The sequence below is a fragment of the Salvelinus alpinus genome, chromosome 36 (assembly GCF_045679555.1).
Source record: "Salvelinus alpinus chromosome 36, SLU_Salpinus.1, whole genome shotgun sequence".
NCBI lineage: Eukaryota > Metazoa > Chordata > Actinopteri > Salmoniformes > Salmonidae > Salvelinus > Salvelinus alpinus.
The window spans coordinates 12,797,470-12,817,807 of NC_092121.1; the positions used below are offsets into that span (position 1 = coordinate 12,797,470).

At 43.5% G+C, this 20,338-nt stretch overlaps 1 protein-coding gene across 3 annotated transcripts in view; it reads left to right on the forward strand.

Annotated features, from left to right (window-relative positions):
* LOC139565341 (histone deacetylase 5-like) overlaps positions 1 to 20,338 on the forward strand; it is a 91,090-nt gene that overhangs the window by 43,661 nt on the left and 27,091 nt on the right. For all 3 annotated transcript variants that reach the window (XM_071385574.1, XM_071385573.1, XM_071385572.1), the window contains one exon: positions 19,911 to 20,197. In XM_071385574.1, the coding sequence (XP_071241675.1) occupies positions 19,943 to 20,197 (255 nt within the window). In that variant the 5' untranslated portion in view covers positions 19,911 to 19,942. The remainder of the gene's footprint in view (positions 1 to 19,910; positions 20,198 to 20,338) is intronic.

Here is a 20,338-nt window from a genome sequence, read left to right on the forward strand (position 1 = left end):
CATGTCACGCCTGTTTACCAGCCCCGTGCTGTGCTCCCACCCATGTCTGGGATGGTGGAGTTGGTGGTGTGTGTGTGTGTGTGTGTGTCTGTACATGCGTGGTGTGTTCCCAGACGATCATCTCTTACCTTACCTACATTGCTACCTGCCCTGCACTCCACGATCAACGGGACATGTCACAGGCACTGTCTTCACCTCAGCTGGCTGTCATGAAGCATTACCTACTGACCAACAGTCTCTGACAACCTTCGCTCTAGATATGCTATGTTGTTGAGCTGACTAGATTATAATTAGACATAACGTAATAAAAAAAGGCTTATTGTGTAACTTATTCCATCTGTCTTGGTCAAATAGAGGTCATATCTGCTGAATCCTTTCTCTTAATCAACTAATTTCTGATTTTTAGATTGTGATAGGCCCGTAACTGATCAGAAATCCTTAAACATCAATAATAGGAATGTACAAACATTTTATCCCATACTAATGCTAAAAATATCGTAACGCTCGTCGTTGGAATGAGAAGAGGAGGACCAATGCGCAGCGTGGTAAGTATCCATTTTAATAAGAATACTAGAACAATGAACAAAAACAATAACCCGACAAACGACCGAAACAGTCCCGTATGGTGATAACACACACAGGAAACAACCACCCACAAAACACAAAGAAAAACAGGCTACCTAAATATGGCTCCCAATCATAGACAACGACTGACACCTGCCTCTGATTGGGAACCATACTAGGCCAAACACAGAAACAGACAACCTAGACATACAACATAGAATGCCCACCCACATCACACCCTGACCAAACAAAACATAGAAACATACAAAGCAATCTATGGTCAGGGCGTGACAGTCGACTCTTCTTACCTGATATTATTACTGGTAGTAATTAGAGTATAGTTCTATTATGGCAGGGGGGGTATATTTAAAGGCAGGATATTATTGCAGAAAAGCAGTCGTGAGTGCAACCGTTCAAAAGTTTGGGGTCACTTAGATATGTCCTTTGTTTTCCATGAAAACATACATGAAATTAGTTGCAAAATGAATAGGAAAGACATTGACAAGGTTATAAATAATGATAAAAATAAATAAATAGTGTCCTTCAAACTTTGCTTTTGTCGAAGAATCCTCCAGTTGCAGCAATTACAGCTTTGCAGACCTTTGGCATTGTAGTTGTCAATTTGTTGAGGTAATCTGAAGAGATTTCACCACATGCTTCCTGAAGCACCTCCCAGAAGTTGGATTGACTTGATGGGCACTTATGTACCATACGGTCAAGCTGCTCCCACAACAGCTCAATAGGGTTGAGATCCGGTGACTATAATGGAGTGGCCAGCACAGATAGAATACCAGCTGACTTCTTCTTCCCTAAATAGTTATTGCATAGTTTGGAGCTGTGCTTTGGGTCATTGTCCTGTCGTAGGAGGAAATTGGCTCCAATTAAGAGCAGTCCACAGGGTACGGCATGGCGTCGCAAAATGGAGTGATAGCCTTCCTTCTTCAAGATCCCTTTTACCCTGTACAAATCTCCAACTTTAATACCACCCCCAGACCGTCACATTGCCTCCACCATGCTTGATAGATGGCGTCAAGTACTCCTCGGCATCTTTTCATTTTTTCTGCATCTCACAAATGTTCCTCTTTGTGATCCGAGCACCTCAAACTTAGATTTGTCTGTCCATAACACTTTATTCCAATCTTCCTCTGTCCAGTGTCTGTGTTCTTTTGCCATCTTAATCTTTTCATTGGCCAGTCTGAGATATGGCTTTTTCTTTGCAACTCTGCCTAGAAGGCCAGCATCCCGGAGTCGCCTCTTCACTGTTGGCGTTGAGACTGGTGTTTTGCGGGTACTATTTCATGAAGCTGCTAGTTGAGGACTTGAGGCGTCGGTTTCTCAAACTAGACACTAATGTACTTGTCCTTTTGCTCACCGGGGCCTTGTGCACCGGGGCCTCCCGCTACTCTTTCTATTCTAGAGACAGTTTGCGCTGTTCTGTGAAGGGAGTAGTACACATCGTTGTACGAGATCTTCAGTTTCTTGGCAATTTCTCATTTCTGAGAACAGGAATAGACTGACGAATTTCAGAAGAAAGTTCTTTGTTTCTGGCCATTTTGACCCTGTAATCAAACCCACAAATGTATTTTATATTTTTTATTTCACCTTTATTTAACCAGGTAGGCTAGTTGAGAACAAGTTCTCATTTACAACTGCGACCTGGTCAAGATAAAGCAAAGCGGTTCGACACATACAACAACACAGTTACACATGGCATAAACAAAACATACAGTCAATAATACAGTAGAAAGTCTATATACAGTGTGTGCAAATGAGGTAAGATAAGGGAGTTAAGGCAATAAATAGGCCATAGTGGTGAAATAATTACAATATAGCAATTAAACACTGGAGTGATAGATGTGCAGAAGATGAATGTGCAAGTAGAGATACTGGGGTGCAAAGGAGCTAGATAAATAAATAAATAAATACAGTATGGGGATGAGGTAGTTGGATGGGCTATTTACAGATGGGCTATGTACAGGTGCAGTGTTATGTGAGCTGCTCTGACAGCTGGTGCTTAAAGTTAGTGAGGGAGATATGTCTCAAGCTTCAGTGACTTACTTATTTATTTGGCAGTTTGTTCCAGTTATTGGCAGAAGAGAACTGTAAGGAAAGGCAGCCAAAGGAGGAATTGGCTTTGGGGGTGAACAGTGAAATATACCTGCTGGAGTACGTGCTACGGGAGGGTGCTGCTATGGTGACCAGTGATCTGAGATGAGGCGGGGCTTTACCTAGCAGAGACTTGTAGATGACCTGGAGCCAGTGGGTTTGGCGACGAGTATGAGGCGAGGGCCAGCCAACGAGAGCATACAGGTCGCAGTGGTTGGTAGTATATGGGGCTTTGACAAAACGGATGGCACTGTGATAGACTGCATCAAATTTGTTGAGTAGAGTGTCAGGCTATTTTGTAAATGACATCGCTGAAGTCGAGGATTGGTAGGATGGTCTGTTTTACGAGGGTATGTTTGGCAATATGAGTGAAGGATGCTTTGTTGCGAAATAGGAAGCCGATTCTAGATTTAATTTTGGATTGGAGATGCTTAATGTGAGTCTGGAAGGAGAGTTTACAGTCTAACCAGACACCTAGAATATGTGGACCGCTACAAATACCTAAGTCAGAAACGTCCAGAATAGAGGTCGACCGATTTATGATTTTTGAACACCGATAGCGATTTATTGGGGGACCAAAAAAGGCCGATACCGATTAATCTGCCGTTTAAAAAAAATGTATTTGTAATAATGACAATTACAACAATACTGAATGAACACTTATTTTAACTTAATATAATACATCAATAAAATCAATTTAGCCTCAAATAAATAATGAAACATGTTCAATTTGGTTTAAATAATGCAAAAACAAAGTGTTGGAGAAGAAAGTAAAAGTGCAATATGTGCCATGTAAGAAAGCTAACGTTTAAGTTCCTTGCTCAGAACATGAGAACATATGAAAGCTGGTGGTTCCTTTTAACATGAGTCTTCAATATTCCCAGGTAAGAAGTTTTAGGTTGTAGTTCTTATAGGAATTATAGGACTATTTCTCTCTATACGATTTGTATTTCATATACCTTTGACTATTGGATGTTCTTAAAGGCACTTTAGTATTGCCAGTGTAACAGTATAGCTTCCGTCCCTCTCCTCGCTCCTACCTGGGCTCGAACCAGGAAGACATCGACAACAGCCACCCTCGAAGCAGCTTTACCCATGTAGAGCACGGAACAACAACTCCAAGTCTCAGAGCGAGTGACGTTTGAAACGCTACTAGCGCGCACCCCGCTAACTAGCTAGCCATTTCACATCGGTTACACCAGCCTAATCTCCCGAATCTCGGGAGTTGATAGGCTTGAAGTCATAAACAGCGAAGAGCTGCTGGCAAAAGGCACGAAAGTGCTGTTTGAATGAATGTTTACGAGCCTGCTGGTGCCTACCATTGCTCAGTCAGACTGCCCTATCAAATCATAGACTTAATTATAACATAACACACAGAAATACGAGCCTTAGGTCATTAATATGGTCAAATCCGGAAACTCTCTTCTCGAAAACAAAATGTTTATTCTTTCAGTGAAATACGGAACCGTTCCGTATTTTATCTAATGGGTGGCATCCATAAGTCTAAATACTCCTGTTACATTGCACAACCTTCAATGTTATGTCATAATTACGTAAAATTCTGGAAAATGAGTTTGCAAAGAGCCACGCGGCCCAAACTGTTGCATATACCCTGACTCTTCGTGCAATGAACGTAAGAGAAGTGACACAATTTCACCTGGTTAATATTGCCTGCTAACCTGGATTTCTTTTAGCTAAATATGCAGGTTTAAAAATATATACTGCGTATTGATTTTAAGAAAAGCATTGATGTTTATGTTTAGGTACACGTTGGAGCAACGACAGTCCTTTTTCGCGAATGCGCACCGCATCGATTATATGCAACACAGGACGCTAGATAAACTAGTAATATCATCAACCATGTGTAGTTAATTAGTGATTATGATTGATTGTTTTTTATAAGATAAGTTTAATGCTAGCTAGCAACTTACCTTGGCTTCTTACTGCATTCGCGTAACAGGCAGGCTCCTCATGAGGAAGGTGGTTAGAGCGTAGGACTAGTTAACCGTAAGGTTGCAAGATTGAATCCCCGAGCTGACAAGGTACAAATCTGTCGTTCTGCCCCTGATCAAGGCAGTTAACCCACCGTTCCTAGGCCGTCATTGAAAATAAGAATGTGTTCTTAACTGACTTGCGTAGTTAAATAAAGGTGTAAAAAAACAAATCGGCATCCAAAAATACCGATTTCCGATTGTTATGAAAACTTGAATTCGGCCCTAATTAATCGGCCATTCCGATTTAATTGGTCGACCTCTAGTCCAGAATAGTGATGCTGGGTGGGCGGGCAGGTGCTGGCAACGGTTGGTTGAAGAGCATGCTTTTAGTTTTACTTGCATTTACGAGCAGTTGGAGGCCACGGAAGGAGAGTTGTATGGCATTGAAGCTCGTCTGGAGGTTATTTAAGTGTCCAAAGAAGGGCCAGAAGTATACAGAATGGTGTCGTCTGCGTAGAGGTGGATCAAAGAATCACCAGCAGCAAGAGCGACGACATTGATGTATACAGAGAAGAGAGTCAGCCCGAGAATTGAACCCTGTGGCAGCCCCATAGAGACTGCCAGAGGGCTGGACAACAGGCCCTCCGATTTGACACACTGAACTCTATCAGAGAAGTAGTTGGTGAACCAGGCGAGGCAATCATTTGAGAAACCAAGGCTGTTGAGTCTGCCGATAAGAATGTGGTGATTGACAGAGTCAAGCCTTGGCCAGGTCGATGAAGACGGCTGCACAGTAATGTATCTTATCGATGGCGGTTATGATATCGTTTAGGACCTTGAGCGTGGCTGAGGACCTTAGAACGGCAGGGTAGGATAGATGTAGGTCTGTAGCAATTTGGGTCTAGAGTGTCTCCCCCTTTGAAGAGGGGGATGAACTCAGACGATACAAAAGAGAGGTTGAACAGGCTAGTGATAGGGGTTGCAACAATTTCGGCAGATCATTTTAGAAAGAGGGTCCAGATTGTCTAGCCTGGTTAATTTGTAGTGGTCCAGATTTTGCAGCTCTTTCAGAACATCAGCTATCTGGATTTAGGTGAAGGAAAAATGGGGGAGGCTTGGGTGAGTTGCTGTGGGGGGTGCAGGGCTGTTGACCGGGGTAGGGGTACTCGGGTGGAAGCATGGCCAGTTGTAGAAAAATGCTTATTGAAATTCTACATTATAGTGGATTTATCGGTGGTGACATTGTTTCCTAGCCTCAGTGCAGTGGGCAGCTGGGAGGAGGTGCTCCAGATACTCAATCTAAATAAGGTATGTTTTATTGCTTCTTTAATCAGAACAACAGTTTTTAGCTTTGCTAGCATAATTGCAAAAGGGTTTTCTAATGATCAATTAGCCTTTTTAAAATGATAAACTTGGATAACACAACGTGCCATTGGAACACTGGCGTGATGGTTGCTGATAATGGGCCTCTGTACGCCTATGTAGATATTCCATAAAAAATCAGCCGTTTCCATCTACAATAGTCATTTTCAACATTGTCTGCACTGTGTTTCTGATCAATTTGATATTTTAATGGACAAAAAATGAGCTTTTCTTACAAAGGTTTGGGGTCACTTAGAAAGGTCCTTGTTTTTGAGTGCGTGAGAGGTCAGGTGATATTGTACTATAGACCTCTATGGAGCCCTAGATTCCCCAGAGTTGTGTGTGCATGTGTATAAGCCCAAGAAATTTTCCCCTATGAATTTTGGTTTCCAGACCAAACCTGGATACAACTATTGATGCTCCCCTCATAGCATTCAAAAGCCCTGGACAGGTCGGATACAAGTATGTGCAGTTTTCCCCGACATAACCGGGACGGGAATGCAGGACTACCTCAATAGGAAGTGTCCCATGGGTAGCGTGGAGGGGTTGTGGGTGGGGGGGTGGTGCACTGATGCGTTCATCCTGGCTGACACGTGAGACACCCTGGCGGACCCGCTGTCCCCAGACTCTCGTTACCCACACAGAGTCCTCCGCCGCGGTGCCAGGGAACTCCATTTGGGACTCGATCTGTTCTCCAAATATTGATTCATGCATTTGTGCTGAAACTGTCACTGAGTGGAGCTCCCACTGGGAGGGACCAGGGTCCTCTCAGCACCTTTTGCCTCCTGCATGTGATCCCAAGGACTGTCTTTTTTTAATATCTGTTTGAAGGGCAACTGTTTATAGAATGTGTATCCAACAGAGCGAGAATGTTAGGGTGTGTTGTCTGCATCTGTTATTGTGGTGTTGGACAAATTATCTTGGGCGTCCGAGGTTAGTGGTTCGCAGCAATTGACTACATTACAAATCACTGTGGTGACTATTCAAAACCAAATGGTTTGGCATTTATATGGGTACGTTCCATGGGCACCCCAGATGCCAAGGAGGGCAGAATGCTTTGAATCCAGCAGGAGGTGGCACACACTTCAACTTCTCTTGGTTCTTGTCGCCAGTACACTGGTATCACGTGTTTCTGTGTGTGAACATGTAACTTGATCCTGCAGCAGACTCCACTGTTGTGGCTGAGAAGCAGAGGCCACAGGGGTTCTATTTTAGCTCCGAGAAAGTCAGACTTCATTAAAGGCTGGAGCTATTTATATCGCTGACAAATAAAGTTGTGTGAATCCTGAAGGGGCCCATGATCACTGCTTTGAGCCCAGGGGGATTTGCGAGGGGGATGGTGCCCTCTTTTGAGCAGATGGGCAGCTGAAGGACTTTCTCTGGATCAGGCCACAATACACACCCATTAATATCAAGAAGCCTTCACTGACTATCTTGGCTATGCCCAAGAATTTGTTTTTAAAGTTGAGGTCTATGCTTTATGAATAGAATGTTTTATATACAAATGTTTTCCTTGGAAGCTTCCAAGGCTCCCTTAAGAGACACGAGATTTTTAAAGAAAAGGATGCGCTTCAAAACAAAAAAAAATCACTTATGTTTCAGGGATTTTCTTTGTAAAATGTGCCACTGCTAATACGCAGCTGCAGCTTCTGAGGGATCATATTATTTCTAAATAATCACGTGCGTCACTATAAAATGCTGGTCTGTTTTCTTTTTTATTTGGGTATGAGGAGCTCTATTTCAACTGGGATATATTCAAACCGAGCCAAACCCTCCCCTACCGCTAAAAAGCGGTATGAAATGAATTCCGCACCACACATAGAAGTTTACCCAGAAAACAACATTCCTCCCATGCAAGCGTTTGACGTCAATGCCGGAACATTTATAGAACATGTAAACAGTGGCGGACTCTCAGGTCAGTGCTTAGCGATGACATTTCATCGTCTCAATGTTTATTCTTTCCATAATTCTCCCCCCCCCCCCCCTTTTTCAAAAGGAAGGCTATCCCATGTGAGTAACAAATCAACCCTTCAAGGATTGTATCCACCACCTTGTGCACCAGAGTGTGTTTGTGTAGGCTGCTTCATTTGAATGGGACAGTGTTTGGAGTGTGCTGGAGTAGGGTGCCTTATGTCCAGGGATCAACATTCTGTATGGTTCAGGTAAAACGGAGACAACAACAGGGAGCTGTTTGCTGTAGGAAAACTCTCAGAATGCTCCCAGAATTTTCCTTTCAAATTCCTTAGTCTGGGTGAAGGCCTGAATTTCAGCTAGCCATGTCCCCATCGCATGACTATCCAGGCAGAAGCATTCTGTAATCCGCTCCAGGCCCATTATGTTCTAACATCCATGCATTACTACATGGCGATCAACAGTTGCATACCAAAGGGAGAACCAAAGGAACAGGCAAGCTACTGGGTAAATGTTAGCTTACATGCAAGCAATAGCAATAAGTTATAGACTGTCTCTCCTCCCAAGTGTCTTTTTTGGGCTTCCTCAGAAAAAACTACTAGTTTCTTGTTTTCCCAGAGCAAGGAGCTACCCCTGCAGAAGGCCTGCCAAGGCTTTGGAGGTTCCTAAGGCACATAAATCACACAGGCTATTTACAACCTCCTCTCCTATTAGCATCAGGATGAGGCTCCGACCGCTATAAGACTGTTCCAAAGGACGTAAATATAGGCTATCACCCTGCCTGTGCTCTCTCTCCTCGTCTTTCCCACTTTTTAATCTGGGCACCATTTTTGTCCAAACTGAACAGATCAGGCCAGCTTCTGTTTCGAGCCTCCTTCTCTTTCTCCCCTCTCTCTCTCTTCGCCGTGTGTGGCTAACAAGGAGAGGACGCAGAGCAGATTTGACAGGGCAGCCTACCTCATGTTGCTTTGTGCTATTTCTGGAAAGCAATACTCATGCTTTTTTTCCCTCTGCGTCTTGCTTACTCTCTTGTCTTTCCAAAGTGTAGTTGGTGTAGCTTTGCTAAAGAAAATAACCATGACGTAAGCTGCACCCTCTGCAAAACAGACTTAAAAAAAGAGAAGGGAAAGAAAGCTTGTAACAACTCGAATAATAAATGGCTGCACTTCAGACTGTACGTTCCTAGCTGAGTGGAATGATCGATCAGTCGGCATGAGGTGGCACATACGCTTGACTATTGACACAGCCATGTGTTTGACTCATGGACAGAGAGGACACAACAGTGATAAGTATCGTGCTTAGCTATACTAATCCTAATAAAACTCTTTAAGAAAGAAGACCTGTACTTTTTGCAGAATTTTGGAGTGTGTGCAGAGGTTGACCATTTTGTCAAACAAGCAGATTGTACTTTTATTCCAGCACACTGTGTGCCTAGCCATTGTCACCCCCGTTTTTATGGTGTGATAAGCTTCGCCCATGTTTCAGTGCGGTCTGAGAGCCTAATGAATGCACAGTCCGCAGGGTGAGCATGTTTTTATTTTTTTGTTTAAAAGAAAATTAATGGTTGTCCTTCAGGTCCCTCCCAGGGCCTCCCACCTTGCTAGTGCCACTCCGCTGGCCACTGAGTCCTGTCTGATAGAATAAAAACCAGTGTACCGGCATGCACTGAGCTCTGTTCGGTGACATTGGTGGCGATGGTTCTGCACCTCAGTTTCTGGATTAAAGAGTGAGTCTCTTGACACAACCACTGACTAGAATGAGGGCAGCCAAGGAGAGTTCCTCAGTCCTCTCACCGACATGCTCTCCGTTCACCCATGATTCTCTCTCAATGTAGCATACCAGTCGTACCATCTGGACCTCCTTTACCTTGGAAGCATGGGGAGATAGCCCGTCGCTCTATCATAGCTGAAGGGGTGAGGTTTAGTATCTTGGGCAGCTGGTCATTGCAGCACTAGCTTAATGAGACCACAAAGGCAAGATCCCCCACAAGCTTATTACTCTGGTCCTGGCTGGCCTGTTAAATCCATTCTGTGATTAGACAGGGGACTAAGTTTCTGATGTTTATATTTAATCACCATAAAATCCCCAGTACACACACCTTGGAAACCAACAAACTGTTCTAATATCTGTAGGGTTGTAATGATCGGTCCCAATTAAAATGTTTTAAGATACGATTGCATCGGTTTGCGGACCCGAAATCAAACCAAATGTAGCATGCGTCGGTCAGAAAATGTTTTCCAACGTTACAAATAGCTGATTAAATCTGCTTGAAAATCTATGGCAAGACTTGAAATGGTTGTTTCGCAATGATCAACAACTAATTTGACAGAGCTGTAATCCCTGCTAAAGGGGATTCTAACGTGAATTGACTCAGGGGTGTGAATAGTTATGTAAATGTTAAATTTGCAAACATTTCTAAAAACATGTTTTCACTTTGTCATTATGGGGAATTGTGTGTAGATGGAATACGTTTTTCTCACCCATTTTGAATTCAGGCTGTAACTTTTTTTTATTTTTTATATGTCAAAGGGTATGAATACTTTCTGAAAGCACTATCCAGTATCTCTGGTTATACTCACGACCACCGGTCGTTGCACATCAACCTAGCGTTACTGGTGCAGACTATTCCCCATACTAGCTAGAATCCTTCGGCAGGGCATGCAAACCATAGATATTTGGCTGTGGAGGCATGATCTAATCGTATAGGGCACGTGATCCTTTGAACGTGTTGGGGGTGATGAAACATTGGAGCCACATTCAATGAAGGGAAGAGGGCGCCGGGCGTTTTGCACGTGAAGCTTGGCAAAAGTGGGCATGATCTCTTGACAATTGTAATCCAAACCCAACCTTCATTTACTCGTGACGCACTGAGGTTCCAAACTCCGTTTTAGACGACTGATGTTTATGACAAATTGTCCTATTTACACTTTGTAGTCAATTTTCACACTATAATAAATGTTTCTGACTCTGTGTTCAAAGGGATTAGTTGATTTTTTAGGGGCAGTCGCTCTTTGTGTTTTCCACATATACAGATATAGCTAGATCAAAGCCTGTACTCTGCAAGGGAACGCCATATTCCCTTTTGTAGCTGCCTCTGCAGCATCCGCATCCAAGACGGAGATAGCAGGGATGGGCTGGAAGCTACAGAGCGAGCAGCAATCAAAAATGTTGAAAAACCCAAAATAGAAGCGTGCGCTTTTAAAAGCGCAGTGTGTTGCTACCCCCCCAGTGCATTATTAATCCAGGGTTGTTTATAACCGACGTTTTTTGCAGGCAGACTTTGTTCAGTCGCTGCTTGTGTCTAATCTCTGCTGGGAGTGAGAGAGAAAGGGAAGAGCGAGAGATGAGGGTCGGGGGCGCTCTGAAAATGGAGGAGAAGAAGGAACGGATTGCAGGTGTAGGGAGAGTGCCGTTGGCTCCAGCTATAGATAGAAGCAGATCTGGGCTATACTATGGTGCAGCCATTTTGATAGTAAACAAAGGGGTTCCTCGGACAAGTAAATGTACAGTATCAATTGAAAATGTACGTACTTATTGCATGACAAGCCGCAACTTGAATCTAATTGAAGCCTTTTACAAGAAGACCAAAAGACACTTCTTACTTACTGACATGTTTATTGGGGCTACCGAGTGACTGCTTCCCAGTGCTAGAGGCGTCACTACAGACCCTTGTTCGATTCCAGGCCGGATCAAAATCGGCCGTGATTGGGCGGTGCACAATTGGCCCAGCGTTGTTAGGGTTTGGCTGGGGTAGGTCGTCATTGTAAATAAGAATTTGGTCTTAACTGACTTGCCTAGTTAAATCAAAATAAAATTGCCAAACACAGCAGGGGTTCCCACTTGAACCCCTGGAGTCTAAAATGCTTGTGCATCCACTTAGCAGCAGCGTGCTCATCTATTGGCTGAATTTAATGGTTTGCATAATTCATGACGGCAACAAAATTATCTCATTGATACTTTTCTTTGATCCATCCAATCAACGACCAGTCTGACAATCTGAACAGGGGACAGGGGCACCCTGGATGTCAAACTCGTTCCACCCTTATTGTACTCCTGCTTTGCCCTCCTGGCTTGTAGCTCTCCTCTCCTCCGTCCTTGTCTGGCTAGGGCCTAATTAATGTGATAATTTGATTAGGAAGAAAGATTTCCTCTGGCCCTCTCTCCAGAAGACTCACATCCTCCACGTTATTGGAGGAAGAAGGGGCAGAGGAGGCATAATCCATGCCTTTGTGTGACAGCGTTTCGTATAACTAACGGCTTTGAGTGGAGGTTTAAAATGACGCCCAGCTCTGGAAGAGCGGGAGTGGTTGGCATAATTAGGTGACACAAAGCTCGCAGTGAAGTGTGTAAGCTAGAATACTCCCTTGGGAGATGGATCTTTCTGTCTTATTTGGAAAACTTTGGTTGTCGTACATAAAGGCTGTGGCAAACCAGTACAGCCATCTACTGGTCTTCCTCTCCCCAATGATGGCACACAAAATAAAGTATTTAAATAGACCCTTTTATTCAGTCAATTGCACTGCACTGTAAGGCCTCTCATCAGTCGTAAGAGTGTTGAGCATAGTTTCAATATTAGGTCTACTAGTGTTGCCTGTTGGCAAAGGCAGGGATACTGAGTGAATACAGTATGTTTTGATTTTATCACAGACTAGATACAGAGCTGTAGCCAAGTTAAAACATTGAGCTAACCCTAAATCCTGCATACACTCCATCTCCCTCTAACGTGTGTGTGTACATACACACACAAACCCACACCCTTTATGCAGACAGCCATCATCATGGGGGGAGAGGCAGGGGGAGTGCTATTTTTAGACTCATTTACAGGCGATTACAGTAATCCATGGAGTAAAATATAATCTGATGAGTAAATTTGAGTGCTCTGTTTCCTGGCCCTCCCCCAGGGTATCTACCCTTTCATTGATTAGGCCTAGTTGGCTTCCTTATCCAGAAATCTCCCTCCCACCTCTTCCTCTGTTTCTGCCTTGAAACACCACACAATGCAATACCTTTTGTTTATTTTTAACGAGGAGGTACCACCCCACCCCTTGCCTCTATTTTCACCTTGTCAGGTTGCGAACACACTGTAATATGTTTTTTTTTTTGTACACTTTAAATTCTGAGGTAGCTGTTTCTCCAAGAGCATTCTCCTTGCTTTCTTTAATTGTTGTTTAAGGACTCGCATGGCAAAGAATAGAGCTTAGTTACAGCAAACTTAGAAATGACCATACATCTCTGGTTATATCATAGAATTCTTAGAGGAAAAGTGTGATTTTTAATTTAGGATAAGGTGAGCGAGCACAAGCAATACTTAAACAATTCCTGGTGGATACTGTTGCGGGATAGTGGGTAGCCTAGTGGTTAGAGCGTCAGACTTGTAACCGAAAGGTTGCAAGATCAAATCCCCGAGCTGACAAGGTAAAGATCTGTTGTTCTGCCCCTGAACAAGGCAGTCAACCCACTGTTCCTAGGCCGTCATTGAAAATAAGAATTTGTTCTTAACTGATTTGCCTAGTTAAATAAAGGCCAAGGATTTTAAAAGCAACTTTTTGCCTCATTTAAAAAGAAAGATCCAAATTACTTTTCTTTTTCTTGGCTGTGTTCAAACTGTGTGACTTAACGTCCCATTTCTGACCAAAAATAGACTGTTGGTTCCTCTTATCTTTTTCTTCCCTCCCTTTTTTTGCTTTTTTGTTTTGTCTGGGTTTTTTCTTTTGAAGTAGACTTCTGAACCAAAGTTGAACCCAGAAGTTTAGCAACTGTCTATCTAGGACAAGGTGGTGGAGTTCTTGGGTGAGAAATTAACGCCTCAAGCATGTAATCGCCTCGATAATCAATTGGGCTAGGAAGAAATTTATTATTCATCTATAGTTAACCATGCAGCACCTCATAGAAAGTGTTGCTGTATCTTTTGCTGCAGAGTTAACGCCACACCTGTTTGGCACATAGCTGATTTGCTATGGGACTGATGGTAGTTCCTTCCGCCTCAGATGCAACTCCCCTGTGAGTTCTCCTGGCGGCTGTTCCCTCGTTTGATAATTTGGGCCGATCATCAAAAAGTATCTTTCCTCAGACTCCCTCTGCTCACTGTCTCGAAACAGAGTGGAGCAGGCAACACCAAATTATTCCTTTTGAATGCACAGCCAGACAGTGTCATTAAAGTATTTTGTGTGCCTACAAATTCATTGAGGATTTGAACACTGCAAAGGAGCCCAATACCTCTGTGCACATTGCACCACTCTGACAACAACCAATCATGTCACACCAATGTTGGTGTAATTGAGCACCTTTGATGGCTTTTACAAGTCATTATTGACATACAGATTTCAGATTTGTAAATTGTTTCTTGAATGCAAGGCCTCGACTATCATTTGGCATACCTGGTACATCGCAATAGGCACTCTCCCTTTGGCTCATTCATTCAATGCCTTCTCCCCTATATTCTCTCTGACTGAGGTGTTTTGGGTGATCGATGTTAAGCTCATTTGGTTGGCTGGCACCCAACAACCAAAGTTTTCCTGGCGACTTAAGAAAGGGACGCAATGATGTCAAATGGCTGACACACACACACAATTGTCTGGAAGGTTAAATTTAGAAGCCGACTGATACAGGATAGTAATCTTATTTGGAATAAGCCGAAAGCTTCCGCCAGACCTCCAACAGAGATATTGGATCATTACCCTGTTGGTTAACTCTGCACGCTCCAATCAGCAAGCTCTAAGGTGAAAATCCTTCCTAATGCTGTGACATACAAAGTGAATGTACACCGAGTATACCAAACATTAGGAACACCTTCCAAATATTAAGTTGCAAGTATGCTATTCTCTGGTCTACCTCGGAGGCCTAATCCCTAAGCCTCTGTGGACTAAAGTACTAGAGGCAAACTGCTATTGTGATTAACAACTGTTATTCCACTTTACCGTTATCGATATCCATTTTATTTTCCCTGTATTAGCATTTTTGCAATCTTAATGGGTAGTTGCTGATTTAGGACTCTTAATTGCTTGCAGGACAAAAACACAGATTTAAGTATTTGTTTCGCACTCGAAATCATTCGTTTTTGCATTTTGACAAAGGGCTCCCTCTGAAGCACAGTTGCAAAATTATTATTTTTGGACAATATATCGATATTTGTACCTGTGCCAAAACTCTGGTGTTTTTCATCCTATAGCTTGTTTTCCATCTTTTTAAAATAGTGATCTAACATGTTTTCAGCACTGCCAGATCAATTTTTTTTTTTTTGTGTGCTCTCTTCTGTCTGCAGCCGATGTATAGGGTGGGCTGCACCAACATGGATTAACTCTTATAATCTTGTTGCACCAAGTTTTTCAACCTAGTTTTAAGATAATCATAGTTACATTTAATCCTTCTAAACTAAGTTTAATTTGGACTTTAAAACAAGATCTAATGTAATATTGTTGTGCCATTGTTTTAAAATAACTGTTAAACTTAGTTTAGGGATTAAATCAAAACTACCAAAGGAGGAGGTTTTAAGTTAATCAAATGTCATTGTATGTGCTTTATTTTCCGTGTGATACATTTTTTTTCTTCTCATGTTTGTTTAACTCAACTAGCAGGCTCACTCTTTGACTGTGGCAGGTAGCCTAGCGGTTATGAGCATTGGGCCAGTAACCCGAGTCGACTAGATGAAAAATGTGTCTGTGCCCTTGAGCAAGGCACTTAACACACATTGCTTCTAAGTCGCTCTGGATAAGAACGTCAGCTAAATGACTGAAGTGTCAAATGTAAATGTGAAAAATGTATTTAATCATTAGCCCGAAGTGAAAACTCACTTTGCTTGCTAGCTAACAAACTAGCAATGACCAGTGCTGGTTTGTTTCTGTAGAAATAGAATTTGAACATATTTCTATGGTAAATCCATTATGACACGTTTCACTAGTCGTAGGGTACGTTAGTAAATTCACTCTGGCTGTCTGGTATTTTATTAGAATCCCCATTAGCTGTTGCAAAAGCAGCAGCTACTCTTCCTGGGGTCCACACAAACATGAAACATAATACAGAATGACATCATACAGAACATCATTAGACAAGGACAGAACTACATACATTTTTAAAAAGGCACACGTAGCCTACATATCAATGCATACACACACCATCTAGGTCAAATAGGGGAGAGGCATTGCTTTATCAGTTTTTTTAAAACCAGGTTTGCTGTTTATTTTAGCAATATGAGATGGAAGTTCCATGCAATAAGTGCTCTATATAATACAGTATGTTTTCTTGAATTTGTTCTGGATTTGGGGACTATGAAAAGACCCCTGTCTGGCGGGATAAGTGTGTGTGTCAGAGCTGTGTCAGAGCTGTATGTAAATTGACTATGCAAACAATTTGGGATTTTTAACACAATGTTTCTTATGAGAAGAAGTGATGCAGTCAGTCTCTCCTCAACTCTTAGCCAAGAGAGACTGGCATGCATAGTATTTATATCAGCCCTCTGATTGCAATTAGGAGCAAAACGTGCCGCTCTGTTTTGGACCAGCTGCAGCAACTAGATCTTTCCTTGCAGCGCTGGACCACACGACTGGACAATAATCAAGATTAGACAAAACTAGAGCCTGCAGAACTTGCTTTTTGGAGTGTGGTGTCAAAAAAGCAGAGCATCTCTTTATTACAGCTAGACCTCTCCCCATCTTTGCAACCATGGAATCTATATGTTTTGACCATGACAGTTTACAATCTAAGGTAATGCCAAGTAATTTAGTATTCTCAACTTGTTCAACAGCCACACCATTCATTACCAGAATTAGCTGAGGTCGAGCACATAAGGAATGATTTGTACCAAATACATTGCTCTTAGTTTTAGAGCTGTTCAGGACCAGTTTATTACTGGCTACCCATTCCAAAACAGACTGCAACTCTTTGTTAAGGGTTTCAGTGACTTCATTAGCTGTGGATGCTGATGTGTATATAGTTGAATCATCAGCATACATGGACACACATGCTTTGTTTAATGCCAGTGGCAGGTCATTGGTAAAAATATTAAAGAGTAGAGGGCTTAGAGAGCTGCCCTGCGGTAGCAGAGCACTCGTCTGAGTGTGCCAGAGCGCAGAATAACTGATGAATTGACACTCAACACTCGTTTACTGACACCGGCTACATTCAACATGGGCAAAAAGCATAATTAAATGGTTGCCAGCAGCACAGTCACCAACGCTCTGGATAACATGAACACAGCCTAACCAGCTCTGCTAGGGTGAGTAAAAAAGTCAGTGAGGTGTTCTCTCATTTGTGCCTGGAAGTAGCTAGCAAGCTAGCCAACATTAGCCAGTTAGCTTGGGTGCTTGAGTGCCGTTGTGTGGTCAGAACGCTCGGATCAACCCTACTCATCGGCCAGAGCGAAACACTCTGAATTTACGATTGCCCAGAGCACACTCTGGCACTCCAGAATTGAATTTATAAATACACCTGTAGTTTAGTGTTTTACTAATCTAGTCTTTAAAAAGTAAATGGTGCAAAACATCTGCTTAATTATATAAACCTAGTTAAAAACTCTAGATTAGGTCTAATCTAAGATTAATTTAAACCATGAGTGAGCAATAGGTTTGGAACATCAAATCACAATAAAATCACAGTATCGAAATGCTGTGTGTGTGAATCACAATACATATCGGCACCTAAGTGTCGTGATATCGTAAGGTCCCTGGCAATTCCCAGCCTTATCTGACCCTAGATTAAAAAAAAGAAGAAAAAAAGAAATTAATACATCTTTAACGACATGCAACTTTGATGAAAAATAACTGGTTTAGTTCTCCAGGCTTGGAGGTCCACTCATAGATGCCGTTGCATTCAGAATCAAACTCACAAAGCAGTGCTTGTGCTTTTCAGCTAGTGCTAGCTGCTCCCTCAGTCTCCCATTTATTTTTTCCACAGGAGTTAGCCTATCTCTTCTCTCTCATCTGGTCACTGAGTGATTTAACCATCTGTGACACGGAATCGGTGCCTTCTCATTAGGTCCTAGCCTACAGCTGGGATCCAATACTCTACATCCACCAATGCAAGGGCGGCAGTCAACCTCTTTACCCTTGACCATTGTTGCAGACTGAGCGCTTCTCTGCCTGCACACTAATCTCTTCCATTTGTTTTTTTTCTGCATTTGTTTGAGATGTTAAACCTTAGTGTCTTGTCCTACTCAGTTCTGACCCTGCACCAATGTCAAGCCTTGTGAACATTGAAATGAGGGTTAATGAAAGGTGAAACAAATGGATAATGGAAACTGTCGGGTGCATTGGAAGCCAACTTGGGGCACACAATAGCCCATTCCAATCCCTGATTTCTCTGTCGACTTAAGGTCTAAAACAGTAGCGTGGCCCTTGCCAGGTGGCTGTGCTTGCTTGTCTGTTTGGCAGCAGCACTTGCCAGGTGGCTGTGCTTGCTTGTCTGTTTGGCAGCAGCACTTGCCAGTGGCTTTGGGATGCTGTGCGTTGTTGCCAGCTCTGTGCTTAATGTATCAGAGACAAAGCTCCCGAAGTGTCGTAGAGTGCCCTGGCTCTGCCCTCGTCCCGGTCTTGGCTTCTGCCCTCGTCCCGGTCTTGGCTTCTGCCCTCGTCCCGGTCTTGGCTTCTGCCCTCGTCCCGGTCTTGGCTTCTGCCCTCGTCCCGGTCTTGGCTTCTGCCCTCGTCCCGGTCTTGGCTTCTGCCCTCGTCCCGGTCTTGGCTTCTGCCCTCGTCCCGGTCTTGGCTTCTGCCCTCGTCCCGGTCTTGGCTTCTGCCCTCGTCCCGGTCTTGGCTTCTGCCCTCGTCCCGGTCTTGGCTTCTGCCCTCGTCCCGGTCTTGGCTTCTGCCATCGTCTTGGCTTCTGCCCTCGTCTTGGCTTCTGCCCTCGTCCCGGTCTTGGCTTCTGCCCTCGTCCCGGTCTTGGCTTCTGCCCTCGTCTTGGCTTCTGCCCTCGTCCCGGCCCTGCCTACTGTGGTCCTCCCAGGTTATGTAATGGTGTGCCCTCTTTGTATCGATAGTTGCCCTGGCTATTTTTAGCAAGGTCCGCTCCCATCCCTACCGTTCAATACTGTCTCCTATTGAGCAAAATGCATACACCGACACACTAGTATAGAGTTACCTAGCGTGATACAGATGGATGGATTCCTTGTAATCCATGGTGATAACATGCTCCATACAAAATGAATAACTAGTAAACCATGAATTGTTACTCTTCTTCATCAGCTGATGAAGTGATGACTCTGTGGGTAACACGTTAACAGTCGCACGGAAACACTCCAAGATGCTCCTTCAGTCATTAATGAAGTATGTGCTGTATAAACGTACATACTGTGATTTAATTATTCAGGAACCACATAAGCACTCACACACTTATGTGGAATCATACTTTTAAAATAGTACACTTAAACACTATCCGAAGTGTTCTAAATACAACATGCACCCTTCACACTTTTGCCAGCAGAGAGAAGAACAGGCCCCAAACTTTATTCCTCCTGATGTGTGTACTGCACGACAGTAGTGTGTCCAACTCCACTGAACTCTGTCATCATGGTGGAGTTATGCAATGGCTCCAGAGAGAGCTAGCATGCCAAACATTATTGAACTCCTGGTCTGATTTCTGAAAGCAGTAATACACTGAAAGATGGACCCGGTCGGTTTCCAGGGTCACTCTATTAGATGGGACATATTTGTCCTTATAGAAACTGGTTGTCACTGCAATGATTGTCTCTATAACTTACTCGGTGTGCCCTTGTTGACTTCACTCAGTGAGATACAGTAGATCTGTGCCAAGCCTCATGGCTAAAAGACATATGTATTATGTTAGTCAAACTAAGTTAAATGTCATTTCCGCAGTATCAGAAGATTTTTTTGTTTTGTTTCTGAAAAAAACTATATTGAACTGCTGTACTTAGTCTTTATTTGTGGTTTATTTGATCACCATTTAACAAACTATTTTCTTATTCTCTTTGTCTGCTCCCCTCCTTTACCTTCTGTCTCCCTCTCTTCTTGCCCTCCTTTACTCTCTTCATTTCCTTCTGTCTCCTTCCCACTCTCTCTGCTCTCCACCCCTTTCTCCATCTAGCTGTGGAGGTGAAGACAACTCTCCCCTCGGGGATGCAGAGCCCTGTGGGCGGCAGTGAGCAGGGTGTTGGAGGTGGCGGCGGTCCCGTGGACCTGAGGACAGATCCCAGGCTGGGACCCCTGGGTGGAGGGGTGGACCCAGCCATGAGGGAGCAGCAACTGCAGCATGAACTGCTCCTCCTCAAGCAGCAGCAGGAGCTTCAGAAACAGCTTCTCTTCGCTGAGTTCCAGAAGCAGCATGAGGTGCTGACACGCCAGCATGAGGTTCAGCTGCAGGAGCACCTGAAGGTAATGGGGATACGCTTTAGGAAGGCTGGTGGGTGGGGGGGCAAGGGTTGGGGTTAGAAACGTCTTTAGCCACACGCCACTGGACCGATCAGTTAGTTTCTGGCAGTCAGTTTGAGCTTCATTTGACATCCCCTCTCTCTG